The sequence below is a fragment of the Taudactylus pleione genome, unplaced genomic scaffold (genome assembly GCF_031769625.1).
Source record: "Taudactylus pleione unplaced genomic scaffold, aTauple2 ptg000156l, whole genome shotgun sequence".
In the NCBI taxonomy this organism is placed as follows: domain Eukaryota; kingdom Metazoa; phylum Chordata; class Amphibia; order Anura; family Myobatrachidae; genus Taudactylus; species Taudactylus pleione.
Window position 1 is genome coordinate 13,987,180 of NW_028284558.1, and position 25,726 is coordinate 14,012,905.

Sequence of the window (25,726 nt, forward strand, 5' to 3'; positions counted from 1 at the left end):
CCTTAGTGATACACATCATCTCCAGGAAGTGTATGCAACAATCGGTAACATCGAGTAACATCGGAACCATCCGCAGCACTTGTGGCTGAACATACCCTTCATGTGACGTGTATTATGATGCTGCGTCTTTATTATGCACGCCTCTTAACGGCATTAAGATGCTCAGACATGCCTGCATTCGCACCACCACACCCCCATTTCCATCAACCACCCCCTGACCACCCACAAACGTCTCGCACTGTCACTCAATCTAGCGAGGTGGTTATGCATTGTGAGCGAACGCTTCCCAATTGCATGGACTAGTACGCACACTGCGTCTTATACGCATGCGCAGATTGCAAACATTGGCAGGCTACGTGCGAATGCAGCCTAGCGAACATGTCTGAATCAGGCCCTAAGGTTGAGCTAGGATCCGGAGGCTGAATAAGCATACCTATATACGGAGTAGCTGTGACCTAGAGCAGCACTCCCTCACACTGGAATTATTTCATTTACTATCTGCACACGTGAGATCCAGATCGGACCCCCATAACTTACCAGGAGTGCCCACCGCCAGCGTGTATTTCAGGAGATGTATCCTTCCAACACTACGGACTTCTAACGGGACTCTTCGACTAGTGCAGTGGTTCTCAAACTTTTTTGAATCACGGCACCCAACAGTATCAGCATTGTTTTCACGGCAGCCCTAAGCCAAACGTTTGTTATTGAGAAATCAGAAAAAAATGTAGGAAAGTGAAGAAAAATTGTGCTATCTGTCATCCTTAGGCTCAGTTATGTGGTGGGGACTGGTCTGTGCTTCTGTTTGTCCACATATTTACATTACAATGACCATAAATAATTAGATTTGGTGCTGGACAACCAACCTGAGGCACCCCTGCAAGTGTCCCAAGGCACCCCAGGGTGCCACGGCGCACAGTTTGGGAACCACTGGACTAGTGTATCGATGTGGTGAGAGACTGTTATCATTGTGTGCGTATATCAGTTGCACAGAAGCGTTAATGCATATATTTAAACCGGACTCCTGTTAGCAAATATATGGCAATTATTTCTAAAAAGGGACTGCTACAAATATTCAGTCACCTGTAACTATTAGAGGCAGTATATTTTATATAACCAATTTTTATAAGCGTCATGTGTGATTTATACTTGTATTGATACATTTTCTTTGAATATACACGTGTTATCCTATGTATTGATATATTTTTTAATATTATAAAGTTTATTACTGCTTTTATTAGCGCATCACCATTGTTTGTAGATTGTGGTTTTCTAAAAGGAGGATTGGGTTTTAAATTGTCACTTTAGAACGTGGCTGTATGCTGTGCTCATTACCGGAATACTTTTTTTTAGGGACATTGGCCCTCATTCAGAGCCACTCGCTAGCGGCAGTATGCTCGTTCCGAGCGATGTTCGCACATCTGCGCATGCGTACGGTTTTTAGTACGCATGCGCGAACCAGTCAGTGCGGCCGAAAATCGTTGGTACGCAATATAGCGAGGGCCTGCTATTTTGAGTGACAGAATGAGGCGTATGTGGGTGGTAACAGGGGAAGGTGCTTGAAAACGGGGAGTGGAGATCCGAACGCAGGCGTGCTTAAAGGTCAAAACGGGCGTTTTAAGGGAGTGCATAATTAATACAGCAGCGTCATTGACCACGTCACTTGGTTTTTTTTAACTCAGAACTGCTCGCAAAATAGCGGTTGAAAACACCAACCACAAGAATAGCGAGCAGTTCATACGCTGTACGATGTACTCGATTAATCTAATAAATAGCGGACATGACGTATGGTGCGTGCGGCCAGGGGGCGTTTTTATCAAATAAACGAGCGTATGTTTTGCTCGCTCGTTCAGACTTAGAGGTGGGAACAGACTGCAATTTGCGAACGGATCATTTGAATAGCCACCCCTTGTTTTTGAACGAACGACCACAAATAGCGAACGGCTCTGAATCAGGCCCATTGTGTTAAGTACTAAGATTGCTCTTTCTTATACCTTTAATTGAAGTACACTATTTGCTCTGAATTATAATGTTTGTGACGGATGCAGTCAGGAAGCCGGCGGTTGGCATTTCCTGACTGTCTAATCCCGGCAGGGGTCTAATGACAGACGTCGAAATCCCGACGCCTTTCATTTTACCTACGCCAGGATCCCGACGCCCGACATACCGATGGAAGGTAAGCCGGGCACCGGGCGCAGACAGCCGCAAGGGGGAGAGGGTTTGGTTAGGGGCTCTCGGGGGGACTTTGGGTTAGGCACCCCCCCGGGAGGGGTAGGTTTAGGCTAGGGGAAGGTGGGGTTAGGGTTAGACACCCCCCCGGAAGACTTAGGTTTAGGCTGCGGGGAAGGGGGGTTAGGGTTAGGCACTTGGGGTTGGAGGTTAGGGTTAGGCACCCCTAAAGGACAGTTAGGGGGGGGGGTTAGGTTAGTTAGTACTTACCTTTACAGCTGTCGGGCTCTTCACTGGTGCCGGTTTTATGCATCCGGCGGTATTCCATACCGATCCCGTTTGTGATGTGATTGTTTATATTTACTCACGGGAGCTTATAGATTATATATTCTTTTAATAAATTTAGATACTATTTATCATTTTTTATGTGTATTGCATGATGTTCTAAGCGCCACTGCATTAATCTCTGTTTGGTTCTGTATAAGAAGTAACTACTTTTATTAGTGTGACAACTAGTGTTATAATGGGATGCAGGGAGCATCCCGACAAGCGGGATGCCGTCTGCCGGAACCCCGGCATCGGAATCATGAACGCCAAGACAACACCGGCGCCGAAATCCAGACATGACTCTGGATGCCGACGTCGGTATCCCGGCAGACGGCATCCCAATTGTAAGGACACTGCGGAAATGTGAGTATCAGCCACGGGGGGACACTTAGAAGTAGGTGCCCCGGGGGGGTTAGCGTTAGACTGCAGGAGGGGGAGGTTAGGGTTGGGCTCCGGGCAGGTGGGTTCGGCTCAAGCACCACCTGGGGGGTTTTGGGGTTAGCCACTAAGGGGGGAGTGTTAGGTTTAGGCACTTACCGGGGGGGTTAGGGTGCAGGGTAGGGAGGGTTAGTATTAGGGTACAGGAAAGGAGGGTTAGGGGGTAAATAGGACAGGGGAACAGTACTCACCATTCCCCTTTCATGATTTGAACCTTCGGGATGCCGCTGTCAATGTACTGACAGCCGGCATTCCGTCCCATCTGTATTTCATACCGATTCCGTTATAATGCAATCTACAAAAGGACATTGCATCCTGTGTATATAAAGCCTTGGGATACTATAAGTATTTACTAGAAGTGGAGAGAATGATCTCATGTATATTGTTGCAGACGGGGGTAATACAGCTGTTTGTCTTTTACATCACAGGCTACTTTAACACGTGGTGATCTAAACATGGACTTAATAGTCAACTGAGCTCTATACTCAGCTGTTGTTTTAGCAGCTGACTGTCTCACTGTGTTTTGTGTAGCAGGGGTGTGACAGGTCAATGCTGGAATTGTCTGGGAAAGTATTGATTTCAAGCTAGCTAAACCTAAAGAGGGGCCCAAATTAAAGCAATTATGTCCTGTGCTTTTAAATATAGTTTTGTGTCCTGTAATGAAAGAAAAAGGTAAGTCAAAGTTTTTTTTCTGTTCTATTATTTATGCTATCATTTTCATGAGCTCAATTGAATTGTATGTGAGGGCTGCGAGTTCCTGTTGCAACAGTGTAGGAAAGTCGGCATTGTCGGCCAAACCCACCGCCCTCGCGGCTGATCTCACTCTGGACTCGCTGATTTTTGTACATAGCCCTGTGGGACTGTGAACTAAAATCGGCAACTCTGGAGCTAATGTGAGTGCGACATATAGCCACACTTACTTTCCCAGACTCGCAGGAGTGAGTTAATTAAATTATCCCACCCAAAATTGTTAACAACACTTTAACATACTGTGTTACACTATGGTTAAAACCAGCAAACTGAACTTAAAACCATGGGTGGAACTAAACAGAAGATTTATATCCACAAATAGGGGCTGATGTAGAGTTGTGGATGGGCCTGCGTCTGGCTAGCCACCCCCCTGTTACTGCTCTGAAACACCCACCAAAATTGCATCTCTCTGCGTGCAATTTCAATCTGCACCTTAGAGCTGTAATCAGGACGCATGCAGAGACTGAAAACATTGGCCCTCATTCAGAGCCGTACGCTCTGAGCAGAGCGCACGCTCTGAATGAGGGCCGCCCTCCATAAAAATGGAGCGTCCTCCTGGATGCTCGTATAGCTGTGGGTCACCACCCACAGCCTATACGAGCGTGCAGTTTGTTGGCCGCGATGGTCTTGACCATCGAAACTGCGAGCCGGAGCCTGCGGTTGAGGTTTTCAACCGCAAGCCCCGGAGTGATTTTGGCTCTATCAGAGCCAAAATCACTCCCACTGACATCACTAGTGATGTCAGTGGGCCGGCTTCTGACGGGAGGCGTTCCCGTGGGAACGCCCCCGTCAGGGAGGCACGCCCCCGGCACGCCCACCAAAGGGGGCGTGCTGTCAATCAACATCGACAGCACGCCCCCTTTGATCAGGCGGAGCTCCCGCCGTCGTGCGCATGCGCAGAGCACAACATCGACCCATTTGCGAGCAGACAGCTGCTTGCGAGTGGGTCTGAATCAGGCCCATTGTCCGCTTGCGTGCAGCATGGACATTACATGCACCTCTGAATTGGGCCCATAGTCTTTAAGTGGTACCATGGAAGTATATATTGGTGGTGGACTTTTATTTAGTAAGTGGTCAAAACTGCAAAGTAGACTCAGGATGCAGCCACTAAAACAAGGGTTCCGTGCAGAGTAAAGTGACTTTCTGAGCACTGCTCCTGCAGTTTTTATGTATTTGAATAAATGGTTATGTGCGGGAAATCAGCGCAGTCATCATTAGCAGCTTTACACTTACACCATGGTCAGAGCACATGTAACTCAGACCCCTCCAGGAGGCTGCGTGTGAGACTTTTCGGTGGCCATTTCGGTTGCCTTTTGAGACTACATCTCTACACCACGCCCTTACTGTACTTTTGCTGAGGCTTGCAGCCCACTTCCCGGACCCCTAGTAATACACAATCACAGGTCTGACTTGAGACTCTGATAAGACGTAGAAAGCGAAAATGACCACATGCGCAGTAATAAAAATGCAAGTTCAGACTGAAAACAGCCTTTACTAGAGTTTATCTAAGAAGCGATTGCTCATATGATAGGGGTTATTATTTTGGATACTTATTTGCTTGTTTAGAGTTGGTTGTGTTTACAATTTTCTTTTCATAAGATACATATTTCCATTTTGTAATACACACCGAAATTGTGTATGTATTTGTTGTATATACATTTTTGCATATCGCTGATTAATATCTTACGCTGGTAGAGCACAAATGGGGGCAGGCAATCCCAAGCCAAGCGAGTTTGGCAATAAATCAGTCATTTATAACACTCATTTTAATCTTGACTCATTCATACAATTAAGCTGCCCCCTGCACATGATGTGAATGCCCACGTTGGTAGTTGTAGGCTACATTTGCCAAAATCCTGCATGTTTGGCCTAACTCATGCAAATTAGATTATTGACTGCACTATAATTTACATAACAGTATCTGTTTGTTTGCAGCCTATTGTAAGAAGAGACAATAAGTCATAGAGGCTGAGGGAGGAGCCCAACAATGATAATAGCTCCAAAAATGACATTTTATATACACAGAAAAATGCACAAAGTCGCTAACAGATATGCCATCCTTATGCACAACCTACACACAGTTTAGATCAAAGGAAGACAGCATGCGGGTCTTCAGCTGTGAAAGGACAACAAGTTGCAGCATGTACTGCTAGCATGAGCTGAGAGGCGCAGATCGTATAGACCTGTGGTGCATGAGAGTGTCGGCTCTGGGAAGTCTGTGTGTGAATTCACTGCTGGGGGTGTTGGAGCTTTGTTTAGAAACAGCTAAACATAGAAACATTGTCAGTGACTATTGCTGCCAACATACGTGACATTAATCTCCAGAGACCCTTCATCTGCTCTCTTCAAGATATACAGTGACGCAGCAAGATGTGCCAAGCCATCAGCTAACTCATGAGTGTATTATTAGTATGGAATACAGAGACAAGATGTGTGGTTCTTGTTTTACACAAATGTATTAATCTATGCATATCTATAAATACATATACATTGTAAGGTCTGTGTTTGTGTTAGTTATTAATCTATTAAACGTTATTTATCTCATACATATTACGCAACCCTTTACAGAGAATACTTAGTCATTCACATCAGTCCCTGTCCCAGTGGAGCTTACAATCCATATTCCCTATAACACATTCACACTAGGGGGAAGAACCTTCTAAAGAGGAAAAGTTGAGATAGTACCTAATCATATTCTAGCTATCATGTATCTAGTACATTCTATAAAATGATACCTCCAAACTGATTGGTTGCTCTGGTAAACTCCACTTTTTTTGAGTTTTGATAAATTTCTCCCTAGGGCTAACTTTTGTTGGTAGCCAATTAATCTACCTGTGTGGTTTTTTTTTTGGATTGCGGGAGGAAACCGGAGGAACCTGAGGAAACCTCCCACGCGCAAACAAAAAAAGGGGAGAACATGCAAACTCAACACAACTAGGGCCTTGGTCTGGAAATATATTCATGACCTCAGTTCTGTGAGGCAGCAATACTAACCACTACGCAACTATGTGCCTGGTTATTTAATAAAATAAAGTAAAATCTTTTATATAAAATAATATTTAACATTTGCAAACATAATAAGGAACTCTGCAGATACTGGAGCTGGGACCCCTCTGATGCTGGTGTTCTGCGATAAATGCCAAGTGTGGCCCACCCTGAGCCCATCACTGAATGCAGGTAACAGAAGTTTGCACCTGTACTGTATAATGGCATATATGGGTGTTAATCTTACTTGGGAATGCTGAAATATTATTCAGAATGTAACAGTAGCAAATTAAACAATTGTATAAATATTTCTAATAACTAGTGACCATTAGAATAAAATTGTGTTTCAGAAAAACAGAGAAAAACTATTGGAACTGCAATTATAAACTATAAACAACTTTTATATTTTTCTCACCACCCTACAAAAAATGAAGACGGAAATTGCAATATTGTACATAAGATTAGCAGATCATTGCAGAAACGTCAGAATCTTTTTAAAACCTAGCATGATGCATTTCTGCATGTATTCATCCTTCTCTCTTTGGCATTGGTCACATCTTACAAAGCTCTCCCACCCTAGTAACCAAAATCTACAGTTGTTTCTTTCAATCTGTGACAGCTGCAGGAGCAATTCCTCTTTCCAAATTGGCCAACCTGAATTCCATATTGTAAGAGCCTGTGCCTATATTTAGCTGGTGAGCTTAAATTGCACAGAGTTTAAGCTAGTCAGAATTCACAGATCAGCCCTTTTGCTGCTCGACTTGGTAGCTGACAACAGCTACGGCCTCTCTCCCTCATCTCTCTGCTCTTCTAGGGGAACAAAAAATGGATCCCACCCGGGAACTAAAAGAAGAACTCCGACTTTATCAGTCTACACTTCTTCAGGATGGTCTGAAAGAACTGCTGGATGAAAATAAGTTTGTTGATTGCTTCCTGAAAGCTGGAGACAAAAGTCTACCTTGTCATAGGATCATCCTCGCTGCTTGTAGCCCTTACTTCAGGGAGTTCTTTTTATCTGATGAAAGTGAGGAGAAGAAAAAAAATATGGAGTTAGACAATGTTGAACCAGGTGTAATGGAAGCCATTCTTAAATACCTATATTCTGCCGACATTGATCTTGATGATGGGAATGTTCAGGATATTTTTGCCTTGGCCAGTCGTTTCCAGATCCCATCGGTTTTCACTGTTTGTGTCACTTATCTTCAGAGACGACTCTCAACGGCAAATTGTCTGGCTATCTTCAGGTTGGGTCTTCTTCTGGACTGTCCGCGGCTTGCCGTCACAGCACGTGATTACGTATGTGATCGATTTAGCCAAATATGTAATGAAGACGATTTTCTGCAGCTTGCCCCCCATGAGTTGATTGCTGTCATTTCCAGTGATGCCTTAAATGTTGAAAATGAAGAAGCTGTGTTTGAGGCTGTGATGAAATGGGCTAGGACAGACAAGGAGAACAAAGTCAAGAGCCTGGTGGAGGTCTTTGACTGCATCCGGTTTCGCTTAATGCCTGAAAAATATTTCAAGGATCATGTAGAAAAGGACGACCTGATTAAAGGTAATCCTGAAATACAGAAAAAGATTAAGGTTATTAAAGATGCCTTTGCAGGCAAACTACCCGAGCCATCCATGGATAAGGCAGTAGATGGCGATGTTGGGGATGAAGATTTACTTCCTGGATATCTGAATGACATTCCTAGGCACGGCATGTTTGTCAAAGACCTGGTTCTTCTGGTCAGTGACACGGCTACGGTGGCTTATGATCCAATTGAAAATGAATGCTTTTTGGTCGCACTGTCTGAGCAGATTCCAAGAAATCATTCCAGCATAGCCACTAAATCAAAACAAGTCTATGTCATTGGTGGTTTGTATGTGGATGATGAAAATAAGGATCAGCCATTACAGTCCTACTTCTTCCAGGTATGTAGGGATCAAGTTCTTTTGTTATTATTTTTATTTTACTGAAGAGTCTCTCGGTTTTATCGTGGGACTGTCCAAATGACTACTTCATCTTTCCACAAGAGGAATTGCATGCGCACGCCATCTATTCTCCCGCTGCACATGTTGTGTGCTCCCCCTCTCACAACCAGCCATCGGATGTGTATCGGAAAGCTGCATCCGATGGCTGGAAACCATCAAAATCCTGGTCTTTGATAGAAAAAAAATCTTTCCATCAGATCAGAATCATCGATGGTTGATAACCACCGGCTTCCGATGTCCACCCCTAATATGCACCTATCCAGATTTGTGTGATTCTGAGACTTAACCCAGACTGCACCTGTAGAGGCAAAGATGGGGGAGGGAAAGGGCATTCTATTGCAGGCTGAGTGCAGTAAGAGTGTATACGGGCATGTGGCAGGACACAGGTGCATGTACGCCTGAGAAAGCCGTATTATTTGCAGGTCAAAGGCAGGTGCAAACAGCAGATCACCAGCACTAGCAAACCACCTGATTGGCTGTTTGCGATGCATCAATGCTGCTGATTGGAGCTTTCTATGTTGCTCTGCCAGGAACATGTTTGAGCAAATTTTATATAATTTATTAGTCTACTGATTAAGATGGAGAGTTGTATCGGATGTATGAAAATAGTTTTATTTTGTACATATGTTTATTGAAAGGTTGACACAAAATATAGTATTACAATAAATTCAAAATACAGAACAGTTTTAAAATGCAAAAAAAATCCAATCTTTGTTTTTAGTCCATATATCAGGTATTGGTGAAATGGGGTTAATGAAAAATGATGATGAAGAGGTTTTTTGATTGGTGGAGGACAAGATTTTAGAGCTGGAGGTTTTATGATGGGGATGGGTGGTTAATGATTGATGTATGGCTGCGCCCGCCTATGGTGACTATGAGGCATTGCTGCTTTTTGAGTATTTTCAGTTGCATCCATTACTGAATAAAGCTGCTTGACAGTTTTTTCTCCAGCTTTGCACTGAAGACACTTTAATCTACCGTATCTGCGTGCCTCTATGTTCTGCCAGTCAAATATCTGCTTAGCCATGTAGCTACCATCCATCTGTGCTGATGGTGATGACAGATCTGGCTGTTTGATCCAAGCTCTGATCTTCCTTATTAAACCATGCAATATCCTGGTACCAATGTGTCCAAGGTTTTAAAAAGATCCTGCCACTTGGTAGTCAGGCTCAGTGGCCGATTAGCCTGTGTATAACCACTCTGACTGTCACATTTACACAATCACACAATTAGTATTCCTTCATAATGAATGAAGGTAGAAGTTATTTGCAAAGTCTCAAATTGTCCACACACATGTAGATCAAATCAGCCCAATCCCTCAGGAAGGTGAATCGTGCAGAAGACTCCTACTGACAAATGTGTTCCGTTATGTAGATTGGTACTATAAAAGTTGGCTTAGCCGGTAAAACTAATATATTATTAAAATAACAACTGATTAATCTGATGTAATATATCATTGGTTACAATGCTATCTTCTGCATTCCAGCTGGACAGCATTGGTGGTGAATGGATTGGGCTGCCACCTCTACCATCAGCCAGGTGTCTCTTTGGCCTGGGTGAGGCTGATGATTGTATCTATGCCATCGCTGGCAAAGACCTGCAGTCTGAAGAGTCACTGGATACTGTGTTCTGTTATGATGCTAAGTACGTTGTATACAGTTACAAAGCCCTCGTTCTATTTGTATATCTTTCCGAAATGTTAAATGTCTTTATCCTGTTTCAGAGCAATGGCTTGGAAAGAGGCAAAGAAACTCTCACTCAAGGTTTACGGACATTCTGTAGTGTCACATAATGGACTGATCTATTGTATTGGAGGGAAAACAGACGACAAGTAAGTGTTTTCAATTGTATAATGGTATTATATTGGCAAGTACATTTCTACCTATGTTATCACCTCCTATAACTGCAGAATTATCATTTTCTCTGGTTAATACAGATAAGACAAAAAGGCAAAATGGGGATCTCAACTTTCACACATTTCTGTTGTTCAGGCAGATGTGTTTATTTTACTTTCCTTTCCCTTTCCGGGGCACAATTCAGTCCCCAGCGCCACATCTCCTTCCCGCACCCCACCGCCGCCGCACTCCATATCCCCCCCCCGGCCGCCACAGGCTTCATTTGCCGGGCGCCCGCTGAGATTTAATTACCAGCGGGCGCCTGGCTCTTTCCCCACAGCGACAGCCGGAGCTCACTCCTGAGCTCCGGCTTCCCCCCACGGGCACTATTGGAGAGACGTCATGACGTCTCTCCCATAGGGGCCCATTTATCAAAGTGCATTTGAGGTAAATTCCCCGAAAACACCTGTTTTCGGGGGTTTACCTCAAATACTAAGTATCCCCCGAATGTATGAAGGAGGGACCGCAGCAGGTATCTCCGATACCTGCTGCAGTCCCTCCATTGCCGCCGGCAGCCGCCTCCCCCATAGGTTTCTATGGGGGATGCGATGCTGCCAAATGTATCAATATCGGGAATGCGAAGCATTCCCGATATTGACCCCAGCAGCTAACGCTATCTGAAGATAGCGTTAGCCGCTGTGTCCTATGGACACTTACCGCAGTTCAGCCGGCGGAGGGATCTTCCAGATCCCTCCGCCGGCAATGGGCGCCGCTCATGTGCAGTCCTCGGGACTGCGCATGCGCAGTAGCCCGGAATGCGCTCCGCCCACATCGCAGGGACGGGCTCTTTTCGGAGCCCGTCTCCCTGCATGTGCCGGGTCATACATTCGGCCGGTATGATCGCATTTTGCAATGCGATCATGGGGCGGTACTGCATGCCCTGATCGCATTGCAAAATGCGATCCTTAATAAATGGGCCCCATAATTCCGAGGAGCGGCGGACGGCAGTGGAAGCGGGATTGGTAAGTATACTTACTGGGGGCTCTTTTACAGGGGGCATTACTACTGGGGCATATCTTACAGGGGGCATTACTACTGGAGCACATCTTATAGGGGCATTACTACTGGGGGCACCTCTTACAAGGGACATTACTACTGGGGGCACATCTTACAGTGGGCATTACTACTGGGGGCACATCTTACAGGGGGCATTACTACTGGGGGCACATCTTATAGGGGGCATTACTACTGGGGGTACTCTTACAGGGGTCATTAGTACTGGGGGCACATTTTACAGGGGGCATTACTACTGGGAGCACATTTTACAGAGGGCATTACTACTGGGGGAACATTTTGCAGGGGGCATTACTACTGGGGGAACTTTTACAAGGGGCATTACTACTGGTGACACTTTTACAGGAGGCATTACTACTGGGGGCACTCTTAAAGGGGGCGTTAATACTGGGGGCACTCTTAAAGGGGGCATTACTACTGGGGGCAATTTTCCAGGGGCATTACTACTTGGGTCATTATAACAGGGGCATTACTATTGGGGGCACTACAGGGGCATTAATACTGGGGGCACTGTTACAGGGGACATTACTATTGGGGGCAATACTACAGGGGGCATTACTAATGGGGACACTAATAAAGGGAACATTACTTTTGGGGGCACTATTACAGGGTCACTACTACTGGGGTCACTACTACTGGGGGCATTGCAGAAGGGGCACCACTACTGGGGGAACTGCATAATGGGTACCACTGCTGTGGGCATTATGTGTAAGGGGCACTACTGCTGAATGCATTGTATAAGGGGCACTACTACTATCTATGGGCATTGTATTAAGGGCACTACTACTGTGGGCTTTGTATTAGGAGCACTACTACTGTGGGCATTGTGTATAACAAGTACTAATGTTGGCATTATGTAAAAGGGGCACTACTGTGTGTCAGAACATAAATAAGGGACACTATTATGTGGTGTAATATGAATCAGGGGCACTATGTGCGGTGTAATGTGAATAAGATTGTGCTACTGTGTGGTGTAGTTTGAATAGGGGATAGTATTGTGTGACCACGTCCCTTTCTTTTGAGACCTCTCCTTTAGCATACCTCCCAACCATCCTGATTTTAGTGGGAAAGTGTCCCAGATGGGGAGGGGGAATGGTGAATAGATGCCATGCGCATGCATGCGGCATCTATTTAGTGGAGAAAGGGACTGGGATAATGCCCAGCAGCACCAAGAGCACTGGGCATGTACCCAGCATGATTGGAATTACGGGGCAGCGCTCATGATTATGGCTTATCCCATGAGACCACACCCCTTTCCTATGTCGGGTGCACGCACCTTGGGCGCGTGTAAAGTCCGCCAAGGGGTGTCAAAATATATCTTCGCTTACCAAAAATATTAGGCTCGGGCCGGCCCTGCCACTGTGTATTAAACTATACCCACGGGGACAGAAATAGTGGTAACCACTGTCCCTGCTAGTTTTTTCCCCAGCATTTTGGAGGAGTCTTTCACATTTGTAAAAAGACTCCTCTGAGGAATCTGACACAGAGGCCCTGATTCAGAGCCGGACGCTCTGACAGAGCACTAGTTCTGAATTAGGGCCATCCTTCCTGATTTTAGAGCGGCCTCCTGGCCGCTCGCATAGCTGTGGGTGACCACCCACAGCTATAGCGAGCGGCCAAAAAGATGGTCGCGATGGTCAAGACCATCACGGCCATCGGGCAAGCCCTGGAGTGCTTTCGGCTCTATCATAGCCGAGAGCACTCCCATTGACATCACTTGTGATGTCAGTGGGGCCGGCCCCAGACGGTAGGCGTTCCCATGGGAACGCCTTCGTCTGGCCAGCCACACCCCGGCACGCCCACCAAAGGGGGCGTGCTGTCACTTACCATCGACAGCACGCCCCCTTTGTAACGAGACCCGGAGCGACGGCTTGGCCGTCGCTATCCGGGTCTCGCGCATGTGCACGACGGAGCCGGCTCCCTCGTGCGCATGCGCACTGTGCCAACATCGACCCGCTAGCGAGCACTCAGCGCTCGCGAGCGGGTCAGTATCAGGCCCAGTGTCTGTTTTCGCTGCCGTACGGAGGCTGCAGGATCAGATCTCTCTACTGCAAATTAAGCCTCTGTGGTCTATAAGCAGTTTACACCATCTGAAGATGGTGTAACTAACTAATTAGCTAACTAACTAACGAATGGTGCCAAACTCAGAAAAGCTTTGCCGTTCAGAGTTTGGTACATAGTCTTCATTGATAATAATGGGGACTGCGATCTGCAGCGCTAATTAGCCTATTTCTGTGAAATCTCCTGCATTAGGCTACTAGTACATAGCGACAATTCATAAAATTATGCAGAAGGCTTTATTTGCTACTAAGGGTTGTGTCGCATAGGCGTTTTTAACGCAAGCTGTTTTCTAGCCTCAGAAGTGCTCATGACTAATTTTTATAGGGTGATTACCACAACTGTAAACATTCAGTGCTTGTGAGATCCTAAAACACAATGGCCCAAATGCAATAGCTTTGATTTGCTTGTCCCGGTTTTTACTATATAACCACAAGCTTTAAAGTGCAAATTAGTTTTCAAGCATAAACAACCTTGTTTTGCCTTAAAACTAATTGGTGCTTAAATATTAGCAGCTATAGCGCCAGAATTGAGTCGGGACCAGCAAATCGGAGCTTATTACATTTGGGCCTAATGGATCTGTATAAATATAATGTATTCAATTTGCAGAATGCTTTTATTGAGTGTTTTGGGCATTCTTTTAATAATTGCTGCAATATTAAAAAAAATATTTTGTGCCGAAGGGGACCACGCCCCTGATGTATTCCTACTAGGGGGTGTGACCACGTGTCACAACCCTATCCTCGTCATGCTAGGTTATGTCAAGCGCTCCAGGAGCTGAAAACCCCAGCCTCTCACAGCACAGCGTGGATGATGCGTGTATGAGCTCATCATCCATCAACGCTGCAGTGCTCTTTGGTGTCACCCGGTACAGTCTGCAATGCCCTAGTGAAGCCACTGCATAACCTCTCTGTTATGTTATACTAATATACGTAAATTAATAACTGCAAGTTGGAGGCTTTAAACATGTACTGATAAAAACGCCAGCGTTACACTACCCTTATAGTACAGGCCATTTTTCATAATCCACTAAATCTAAAATAAAAGTTGTAATTTATAAAACAAATACTAAGGGCTTGATTCAGAGATGGACGCAGTACACACAGCAGCTGCGTCTTTGTATCTCTAGTAACGTGTATTAACCTCACCCCTTAGGAGAAGTCAGGGTCGCCGAGAGGGTTGGGGGAGCGGGTACTATTTACCCGGGCCAAGGCTTGCTAGAGGGGCCCGGCGCAGCTCCCCCCCCCTCCCTCACTCCTCCCACCAACACAGCAGGCCAACGTGTACTGGGCTGCAGTGGGAGACTGCTCGCGGCTGCTGAGCAGCAGTCTCCTATGCCTGTGGGGAGGAGCGATCACACTGATCACGCCCCCCCCCGGCTTTGCGCCAGGCTGAGGGGCTCACAGCGCCCTCTTCCCCAGCGCGCATATTTTTATTTTTTAAGCCCAAGAGGGCGTGGTCACGCTGCCCACGATTAGGCCATGCCCCTCTTCATCTGGGCCTGGCAGGGCTCTCTATGACCCTGGGAGAAGTGATATATGGGCATTTTAAATGTTAAATACCTTTAGGGGTTGTCAACTGTAATACTTTTAACATTTTCATACACTTGGTATGGGGGGGTAAGGTGCGCTCTTCCTGTGTATGGGGGTGGGGGTATGTGGTGGATGTAATGGTAGTGTTGATCTGCTAGGTGGAGTAAATAAAAGAGACAACCAATGTAGGGTGGCCAAATCTTTTATTGAGCAGGCACAGTGCTACTCCGAGGAGGTCTCTAGGGGGAAGGAGGAGAAGGTGGGGGAGGGGGGGGGGGGTGATCAGGCTGTGGGTGGGAAGGTAGGTCAACCCTTTCAGGCTGTGCGGTTCTTGACTGGCACGTTATCCCTGCTGGACCTATGGTCTACAGTCTTACGAGCCTTGAGGGGGTGACCGGGTACGTTGGAGGTCAGTGTGTTACTAGATCAGTGTCTCGCTATGGCAGCGTCCGGCACGGTGGTAACAATGTTTACCGAGTACTTACCTACCGGTAGGCTTTGGGGGTGGGTGGACGGTGCAGTCGAGGTGCTTGGTGATGTATGCTGTGTAGTCCACTTCCTTGCGTTCTTTGCTGGTTCGGTGGTTGTAACGCGAGATTGCAGGTCGCTTGTCGGAGAGTGCGCCTCACAGGGTTGTGAGGTCTTTGGTCGACTGAACGTAGTCTGCGTTAGCGCGGTACATGTGGGGTTCCAGATCTCCCGAGCCCGCTCTTGGTTGCCTTCTGGCGGGGGGCTGGGGCGGCGGTGGGGGGATCCTCCTCTCCTGAGGGCCCTCGCTTGGTGCGTGTTGGGTGTGTGCATCTCGGAGATGATGAACACTGGGGTTGTTGGAAGGTTGGACCAGGGTAGGTGGCCATTTGCTGATGGTGCTAGTGGCAGCCTGGACCAGTGGATGCCTTATAGTGTCTTAATGCAGGTACCCGTAGGTGGAGCTGGAGCGATGCGAACTGACACCGGCGGTCCCGAATCCGGATACAGGTGTCGGTGGGTTCAGGTTGGGGTATGTGGTCTGTAGGATAGTCTCCAATGCGTTTCAGCGGTAAGGCCTTCTTCCAGGAGTTTGTGGGTGGACAATGCTAATGCTGGTCTTTTATCTGCACTTCCGGGTGTGGGCGGCGGACACGTGACATGTGACAACCAATGAGGAAGGGGGGCGGGTGTGCGGCATGCCAGTTTGTTGCATCTGTGACGTGGGTGGGGATTCCAGGCAGGGACCAATAAGGGATAGAAGCTGATGGGCTGTGTGTGATGCATCTGTGACGTGGACGGGAATTCCTGGCAGGCTCCACTGGGGGATGAGGACTCTCGGGCATGGTGTATTACAGTGGATAGGGTGGTGGAGTATGCCTGGATGATGATACTTGGTTGTTTGACGCAGTGATGCATTGGTTAATCGGTGTAGTGGAAAAGGGCGTTTGTGTGCGGTGTGTGGGTGGTGGGCTGCGTTGCATCGTGTAGTTCTGCAACGGCTCTAAAATTGCTTGGTTTGTGTGCAGGTATGTATGGTGTAGTAATTGATGGAGGTCAAGTGCGGGGGCAGCGGGGTGTATTGTTGCGGAGTGTGACGTGGGTGGGAAGGACGAATGATGTGTGTACTGATGTGTCGGATGGGAGAGTAGCTGGTTGGAAGAATGATGGGTGGGTGTGTGTATGTGGGGTTGGGCGTTGAGGTAGAGGAGTGGGCTGATCTGTGGTGTTTTGTTAATGGGCTCTGTTGTGGTGTCGTGGTTTTGGAGCTGGTGCCCTGTTAATGGGTGTGCTGTAGTTGCTGTTGGGGAGGTGAGGTGTGTGATGTTGTATGAGGCAAAATACGGGGTGACGTGTGTACTGCTGTGGCCAATGGGAGAGGACCTAGATGCAGGAGGGACGGGTGTGTGTGTGTACAGTCAGGACGGTGTGGTTTAATGGGGTAGTGTGTGTGTTGTACATAGGGGGGAGAATTGTGCTGTAGGTGTTTGTAATGGTAGCATGGTTGGTGGGGTGTGTGTGTACCATGCATGCGAAGGGGGATTCTGGATGGTGTGGTTCCAAAGGGGCATCTTGGGGCTGGGCTAAAGGGGACCTATGTGGTGTGGAGGAGTAGGATATGTAAGTGCGTCGCTGTGTGTGGAAGGGGACTGGGCGGGAGGAGCGTGCGATGTGGTGGGTGATGGAGGTGAGTGGGTAGTGTGTGTGAAAAATAGGTGGGATAGTGGTGAGTGAGGGTGGGCTTGTGGCGTGATGGAGAGGGTTGGTGTGGGGGTGGTGGTTGAGGGGACTATAGGGCACAGGAAGTGTGGTTGGGTGTGGGTGATGTGGTGGTGTGTGACGTAAGGAGGGAGGAGAGGTTGCATAATCCTTGTCATACACTTGGCCTGATTCTGATTCTGAATGACGTGTAAGGCGAACACAATTCCAGATGCCTGTTGCAAGCTGATTGCAAACAGAATGTCCATGCGACTATACACCCATAATATGAGTCATACGCATCACATACCCCAGCACTCCATCTGCGAGACCACCCGTCACGGTGTTGGCAGTTAGCATGGCATTGGCCACAGCAGCTCTGCTTCTCATGGGCCCTTGATCATTTTCAAATTCCAGTCCCTTAATCTGGCCCTGGGGAAGAGACTGGAGTGATACGGAGCAGGCTGGTGAGTGATCCTGTTAGGATCACTGATCACAGAAAATGACTGTGGTCAGGGCTAGGGGAGGTTGAAGCAAGAAATGTGGGCAGCTGCAGCTGACCTAAGCAGATGCTGATAGCATTTCTCTTCCACATGGCTGGGCTGCAGGAGGGGTCTGTGGTCGGAGCAGGAGACGGGCTGGTACATCAGATGCAACCGTGTCAAGGAAAGCTCAGCACATTCACATCTGATGCGACCACTTCAGGCAAGTGGTTAAAGATGCATGTACAACTCACAGCGATTGTACAGTTTTCAAAAAATCGCTAGATGTGAACGCATTCGAACTTGTGTGCGAATCCGAATCATGCCCAACGTGTCCAGATAATGAGCTAAAGTAGCAAGTTACCTGTAGTCACACCCATTTCTAGCAGTCAGCTACGAGATATGGGAACTCCTAATTCTGCTTCTGCACAGCTTAAAGTTTCTGCTATTTTGAGATTAAAGCATAAATTTACTGTCACTCTGAGGCACAACCTGGTGAGGTCTGTCAGACATTTATTGATATACTGCACCTGTCCAAGGCTTGAACTCTGGGAAATACACCACAGACTCTGATGAGACTGTTACTGTCTTCAAGGCTTCCATACTAGCACACACCACTAAGTCTATATATAGTGTGCCAGAGATATATTCTTTTTAAAATATGTATTGGAATATCTTGTAACATTAACCAGATACTGCAAAGTAGTAAACAGTAGTAACATGATAACAGTGATAATATACCAAAACTAGATTTAAGTCACACGGGGTCTGTCGCTGACCAGGTCGGCTCATACACACATCGTCTAGTGTGTATGAGCCTTAAGAAAGAGAAAGTAACTGTGCATCTTGGTAAAACCATGTTGCGCTGCAGATGTAAAATGTGCAGAGAGATTTTGATGTGAGAAGGGCGTGTCCAAACTGAGGGGGTCTATTTACTAAGCCTTGGATGGAGATAAAGTGAAAGTATACCAGCCAGTCAGCTCCTGTGATTTTTTTCAAACACAGCCTGTGACATGGCAGTTAGAAGCTCATTGGCTGGTACTTTATCGACGTTCACTTGATCTCCATCCAAGGCTTAGTAAATGGAGTTCTACTCAATCAGCTCCTTACTGTCATCTGTTTGAAAAAATGACAGTTGGGAGCTGATTGGTTTTTTATGCACATCGAGTTATATCACTATTTGTGAATGATAAATGAGGACCTCAGATCTAAATTGCAGTGTAATAATAAAGCTGTCCAGCATTTGTGGGCTACATGTGGAAGCAGCCAGAATTTACCCTGCATGCAAAAATAATGTATGTATTTTCACACCTTGCATTGCAACATGGTTTGTTCAGGTACACATACAATATATGAGTCATTTAAAAGTGGTTTATTTTTGAAGCTTTACAAATTTTATTCCCCAAAAATGCATTTTTGAAATGTAATCACTTCACAGATAAGATGGTGCAGCATGGAGTAAATAACACAAATTTGCTATAAGTCATCACCTCAAAAGTTATTTGCTTACATTAGTCTTTTACTGGAGTGAACGAAGAGAATATCTAATTGGTTGCTCTGGACACAATATATATGTGCTATTTCATTATCTAACTGGTTGCTATGGATACAAAAAATATGTGCTCTTATTATCTGAATGGTTGCTATGGATACAGTGCATATGTGTTATTTTATTACCTAATTGTTGTGATGGATACAGTACATATGGCTTATTTCATTATCTGTCCGATTGTTTTCTAGTATATACTACATATGTTATTTCATTATCTGACTGGTTGCTAGGATACAATACACATGGGTTATTTTAATTATCTGACTGGTTGCTAGGATATAATACATATGTGTTATTTTATCTGACTGGTTGCTATGATACAACACATGCTATTTTATTGTCCAACTAGTTGCCAAGGCTAGAGTACATATATACTATTATACTATCTAATTGGTTTATCTAGTTACAATACATATGTGTTATTTTATCTGACTGGTTGCTATGATACAACACATGCTATTTTATTATCCAACTAGTTGCCAAGGCTAGAGTACATATATACTATTATACTATCTAATTGGTTTATCTAGTTACAATACATATGTGTTATTTTATGTGACTATTGATACAATGCTTATATGCTATGTTATTATTTGATTGTGCTATTTTATTGATTATCTTACTATGGATACAATACACAACTGCTTATAAAATAATAGCAAATTACATAATGTTACTAAATATTTAATCATCCCCTCCTGATTGTGTAGGCTTCTAAAGCACCCTCCGTCCAGTGATCCTGGATGTGTTTCCTCTTTGAAAAAGTTGGCATGTTCATGGTGTGACCCTGTCTGACATCTGGGGAAACACTAGAGGGAGGATACTTTTGGGTTCTGCAGGTGCCCAAGACCTTTATATGGACTATGGGGTGATGTATCAAACAGTGAAAAGGGCGGAGAATGGACAAGTGGAGAATTTGCACATAGCAACCAATCAGCTTCTACCTATCATTTTATAGAATGTACTTGATAAATGCTACCTCAAAGCTAATTGGTTGACTTGCTATGAGAAACGTCTCTTCTCTTTTAACTGCATCATCTTCTGCTATAAACTCCGTTATCTGGTATTCATATGTCTATACTGAAGTGTTGTCAGACTGTTATATGTGAAGAATATTTTAGTGCAATGTAAGTGCAACTTGTAATAAAGATTGTATACCCTTTTATAGAAGTTATTATGCTTTCATTATCTTTTTTTCCTATCCTGTGTCCTTTCTCACCTAGCCTCTATACGCCATGCAGCGCGATATGCCTGGCGTGAGGCACAAGCGCATGTACGCTACAGGAGACTGTGCCGATTAATTTGATATGTGACACTTGTATATCTGTGTGCGACTGAGACTGTAAATGAAACTTGATGTGGAAAAAAGCTGCGGCCATTGCATCGTAGCACTTCGCATGCTGATTCGGATACGTAGCCGCACACAAGAGAAAGAATAATCATCAGAACGTGAATAGACTGAGTGCTATGTAATATCACTCATTTGTTTAAGGCCTTCGATTGCATGTAAAGGTATTTCTTAATCTATGCCATTTCTCCCTATAGGAAATGTACTGGCAGAATGTTTGTATTCAATCCCAAGAAAGGAGACTGGAAAGACCTTCCTCCGATGAGAACAGCCCGCTCCATGTTTGGTGTTGCTGTTCATAAGGGGAAGATCTTTATTGCCGGTGGAGTCACAGATGAAGGTTTAACCGCATCAGTGGAAGCCTATGATATTACCAATAACAAGTAAGTATGGGCGACGTCCGTGTCAGTGCATGGGTGCATCTTCAGTAAATGTCAATCAAAGCCAGATAAAGACCTCATGGGACCCTATTTATTTATTACCAATTATTTATATAGATCATACATATTCCCCAGCACTTAACAGGCAATATTTGGCCATTCACATCAGTCTTTGCCCAGTGGCATCACTAGGGGGATACAGACAACACCAGGTGGCACCCACCAAGGGGGTGACACCAGAATGCCGGCTCCTCCTCAGTGACAGGGAGCCAGACAATGCACACTAACATCACAGTGCAGCGTCCAGCTCCCAGTCACTGAGCAGGAGTCGGCAGTGCAGGGAGCCTCTCTGGGGGCAGCCTGCCATCTCTAGGAGTGCTGGGCACGCCCCCAGAGTGATGAAACTTGGGTGCTACAAGGCCATGCCCTCTTTTTGAGCATGCACAGGGGGCTCGCTGACCACACTGGTTGTCACCAATCCCAGTGGCGCCACTGTCCTGCCCCAGTGGAGCCTATAGACTGTATTCCCTACCACATGCACACACACATAAATTAATTGGTTTACATCAAAAAATGTATCAGCATAGTTTTGGATTGTGGGAGGAAACAGATAGACCCAGAGGAAACCTGCACTTGACCTAAGCAACATCCTTGTAAAAAACAAACTATTCAAAATAGGTTAAAGTGCTCTGGGCCCCTCATGCCCACCAGGTTCTAGGGGTCTATTTACTAAGCAGTGTTAGGAGACAGAGTGAAAAGTGATAAGAAAGTGATAAGGTGCCAGCCAATCAGCTCCCAACTGTCATTTTTCAAACACAGCCTGTGAGTTGGCAGTTGGGAGCTGATTGGCTGGAACCTTATCACTTTTCACTCTAAGAAAGTGATAATGTGCCAGCCAATCAGCTCCCAACTGACAACTCACACGCTGTGTTTGAAAAATGACAGTTGGGAGCTGATTGGCTGGCACCTTATCACTTTTCACTCTGTCTCCTAAGACGGCTTAGTAAATGGACCCCCTAGTCATTTGCCTAGGTTATGTAATGGCTGATGCAGCTATGATGTCAGTACACTGGGAACAGCACGCAAATTCAATTTAAAATAAATAAGGATTATGTGAGGGGGATGGGTTATTGGGTAAAGAAAAATTATAATAATAACTAGTACAATTGTTTGGAATTAAAATGGAGCTCTGAGGGCCAGTTATCAGTCACCCATGAATGTTATACCAGGCCCAGTGATGCCAGGAGAATCCAGGGAATAAGTGATGGATAGCAACTAAAGGGAACGGGTCAAGGAGCAAATGTTATATTATAGTTAATTAGATATAATAGTAAAGTTATTTATACAATATTAAAATGTAATTAATGCTTAATATGTTTTTATTCATTTTCAGATGGGAAACAATACAGGAATTCCCCCAGGAAAGAAGCTCCATCAACATGGTCAGTTTAGCAGGATCACTGTACGCTATTGGAGGATTTGCAATGGTTCAGCTAGAATCACAGGAGTTTGCACCTTCAGAGGTCACGGATGTCTGGAAGTAAGTTCAACGGATTTGATAATCATATATATACTGTAGCTGCCCAACACAGTGTTTATGTTGCCTTTTAATTAGCTCATACAAATACAAAGATGGATTCAATCTCCAGGTGTGTATCGTGTGATGTTACTGAGAAGTAAATTTACTAAAGTGAGTTTTTAGAAGTGGAGATGTTGATGTTGCCCATAGCAACCAATCAGATTCTAGCTATTATTGTCTAGAAGGTGCTAGATAAATAAGTAGAATCTGATTGGTTGCTATGGGCAACATCTCTACTTCTAAAAACTCTCACTTTAGTAAATATACCCCTTAGCCTCCCGTAAAGGCAGCGGTAGATATCAAAGCGAGACCTAGCTGCTTGCAGGGCTCGTGTTAAAAGTGGACCTGAAAGTATAGGGCCTGATTCAGTTAGGAGAAAATCAAAAAAGGAGCAATTTGCACCTTGGTAAAACCATGTTGCACTGCAGGTGGGATAGATCTAAAATGTGAAGGGAAATTAAAAGTTGGGAAGGGGTGTCCTAGCTTAATTCGAAATTTCAGTGTAAAAATAAACCTGTCCGGTATTTGTTTGCTACATGCAAAAGAGGCCAGTATTATACCTGCATGCAAAAAATAAATGTATTTGCACCTTTTGCATTGCTACATGGTTTATTCCAGGAGTAAATTGCTCCTTTTTGTATTTGCTCCTAATGCTGGGTATACAGTTGGCGATATATCGCTCATTCTTTCGCTGAACGATATATTGGTAGCACATCAGCAGGTGTATACACTCTATATGTCTGTGTATGCATTGGTGTCCCTACCTCTCTTTTCACTCTGTGCGAGGAGCGGTGGTGGAGCTTGTACTGCGCGCAGCGAAGTGGCGCACCAGCATATAAGGGGTCGTGGCCCGAACCCCCGTTTTAGACACGCCGGAGGTGCGGACTGCCCCCGGGGACTAGCCTGTGTGAAGTGCCGCACATAATGCTACAGTGCAGCACCCTTCTCCTGTCACTGAGGGGGAATCGGCACTTTGGTGTCACTCCTGGGAGAGGGACACCCAGGTGCGGCCCACACCCCCATTGTGACGCCAGTGGGTGAACAACATCGTTCAGACATTTCAGGCTGGCCCTGCAACACAGCTGATGCCGATATATCTAAATGATTTAATCGGTGCATTCGCATGTGTGTATGGGCAAGAACACATCGCTCAAACATTAACTATGTGCAAACTGTAATAGCTTCAGTCAGGAACACTATTGCATTTCATTCTCCCGATCAAAGAAAAATAAACTTTAAATAAGTGATTTTAAACAGGTACAGTATTTGTAACTTTTATAATGAGTTTCATAGGCATGGCAGTGTGAATATATATTAGATTATTTTGTTCAATTAAGTACTCTTTCTTTGCTTGACTAAAAAAAAATAATTAATGTCTTTTTTTTTTTTTTTTAATGACTGATGGGATACATTTTATCCCTATAAATTCTATACGTTGTTTTTCACATTGGATGAAATTGTGTTTTACATTTTAGATGTAGCTGCCCTTCTTGCAAAGGCGGCAGCCATTTTGTGTGCTTAATAAATATTTGCGAGAATGAGAATCCATTTACTACAAAACAGTGACATTGCTTTGCCGTGCAGTTCCTCAATCAGGACACCGGTTCCTGCTGCTGCTGAGACGCATTCTAGGAATATTGATTCAGTCCACACAAAGGCCTGTGCTAGCAACTATGGCCCTCATTCAGAGCCGTACGCTCTGAGCAGAGCGCACGCTCTGAATGAGGGCCGGGCTCCATTTTCATGGAGCGTCCTCCTGGACGCTCGTATAGCTGTGGGTCACCACCCACAGGCTATACGAGCGTGCTTTGTGATGGCCGCGATGGTCGAGACCATCGCGACCATCGAAATTGCGAGCCGGAACCTGCGGTTGAGGTTTTCAACCGCAAGCTCCGGAGTGATTTTGGCTCTATCAGAGCCAAAATCACTCCCACTGACATCACTAGTGATGTCAGTGGGCCGGCTTGTGACGGGAGGCGTTCCCGTGGGAACGCCCCCGTCAGGGAGGCACGCCCACCAAAGGGGGCGTGCTGTCAATCAACATTGACAGCACGCCCCCTTTGATCGGACACAACGAGCGAAGGACTTTCCTTCGCTCGTCGAGTCTGGCGCATGCGCACGACGGAGCTCCCTCCGTCGTGCGCATGCTCAGTGCATAACATCGACCCACTTGCGAGCGGACAGCCGCTCGCGAGTGGGTCTGAATCAGGCCCTATGTGCATTTGCAGAATGTTGTCAATCCTCAAATCGATTTCTTTGCTCTCTCCATAGGTTTGAAGACGATAAGAAGGAATGGAGCGGAATGTTGAAAGAAATACGTTACGCCTCAGGAGCCACCTGCCTTGAATCTCGCCTTAATCTTTTTAAGCTAACAAAGCTGTAATAATACAATATGGTTTTTAATTTTACAACTGATTAAATACTTTTTTGTTTGCTACTGGTCTTCTACATATAAACAAAAGGTTGTACAGAAATTTATAGTTAAATGAATAATGATTTTGGACTCTGACATTTATTCACACAACAAATTTTGTGTCAGTGGAAAGGAGTACAGGGTTATTTATCTCAGTGTATATTTTTAGGTACAAGTTTTTTATGGGATATAAACTAATTTTGTAATACAGGCCCTGTCCGATTCCAATAAGATGCATTAAATGTACCAATTTGTGGCATCGAAAATGTGCAGAACCACATGGATTGTTATTGGGTTAAACCGGAAACACAATAGGGTCTATTCATGTAGCATGGAAAGGCCATTTATCAGTGATAACAGGGCTTTTCGGTGTTTCACCCTATTCAGAGAAGCGGTTACCGTGGAGAAATATCAGATATCGCCAGCAGAGCCCCCAATTAGTGTAGATATCGCTTCCCCATACAGTAGTGTGGGGAGATCGATCCATAGAAGCACGGAAAACTCAGCTTTCTGTTTCACTTCTAAAAAAAAAAAAAAAAAAATGACCAGTCATGATGGTGTAATGTGCCTCCTGAGGGGAGAAAAGCAGGGTAGACAGCTCTGCATAAGGGCCCTGTCACGGGAATGGCCCTCGTGACCAGCAGCGTTATACAGTACAGATAAA

The 25,726-nt window shown here is 45.4% G+C and overlaps 1 protein-coding gene across 1 annotated transcript; it reads left to right on the forward strand.

The window, feature by feature from the left end:
* The first annotated feature begins 7,401 nt into the window (after positions 1 to 7,401).
* Positions 7,402 to 25,084, forward strand: KLHL41 (kelch like family member 41). The gene is made up of 6 exons (XM_088474861.1): positions 7,402 to 8,583; positions 10,130 to 10,287; positions 10,367 to 10,474; positions 20,888 to 21,073; positions 22,464 to 22,610; positions 24,921 to 25,084. Exons 1-6 carry the CDS (start codon positions 7,492 to 7,494, stop codon positions 25,030 to 25,032), a joined length of 1,803 nt encoding a protein of 600 aa, XP_088330987.1. The 5' UTR covers positions 7,402 to 7,491; the 3' UTR covers positions 25,033 to 25,084.
* Positions 25,085 to 25,726: the final 642 nt, after the last annotated feature.

Excerpts from the sequence above, each read along its gene's own strand:
- KLHL41 (XM_088474861.1), top strand. The coding sequence starts at position 7,492 with ATGGATCCCACCCGGGAACTAAAAGAAGAACTCCGACTTTATCAGTCT. Across the intron at positions 10,288-10,366 it reads GTGTTCTGTTATGATGCTAA|AGCAATGGCTTGGAAAGAGG; the intron begins GTACGTTGTATA and ends ATCCTGTTTCAG. Across the intron at positions 22,611-24,920 it reads GAGGTCACGGATGTCTGGAA|GTTTGAAGACGATAAGAAGG; the intron begins GTAAGTTCAACG and ends CTCTCTCCATAG.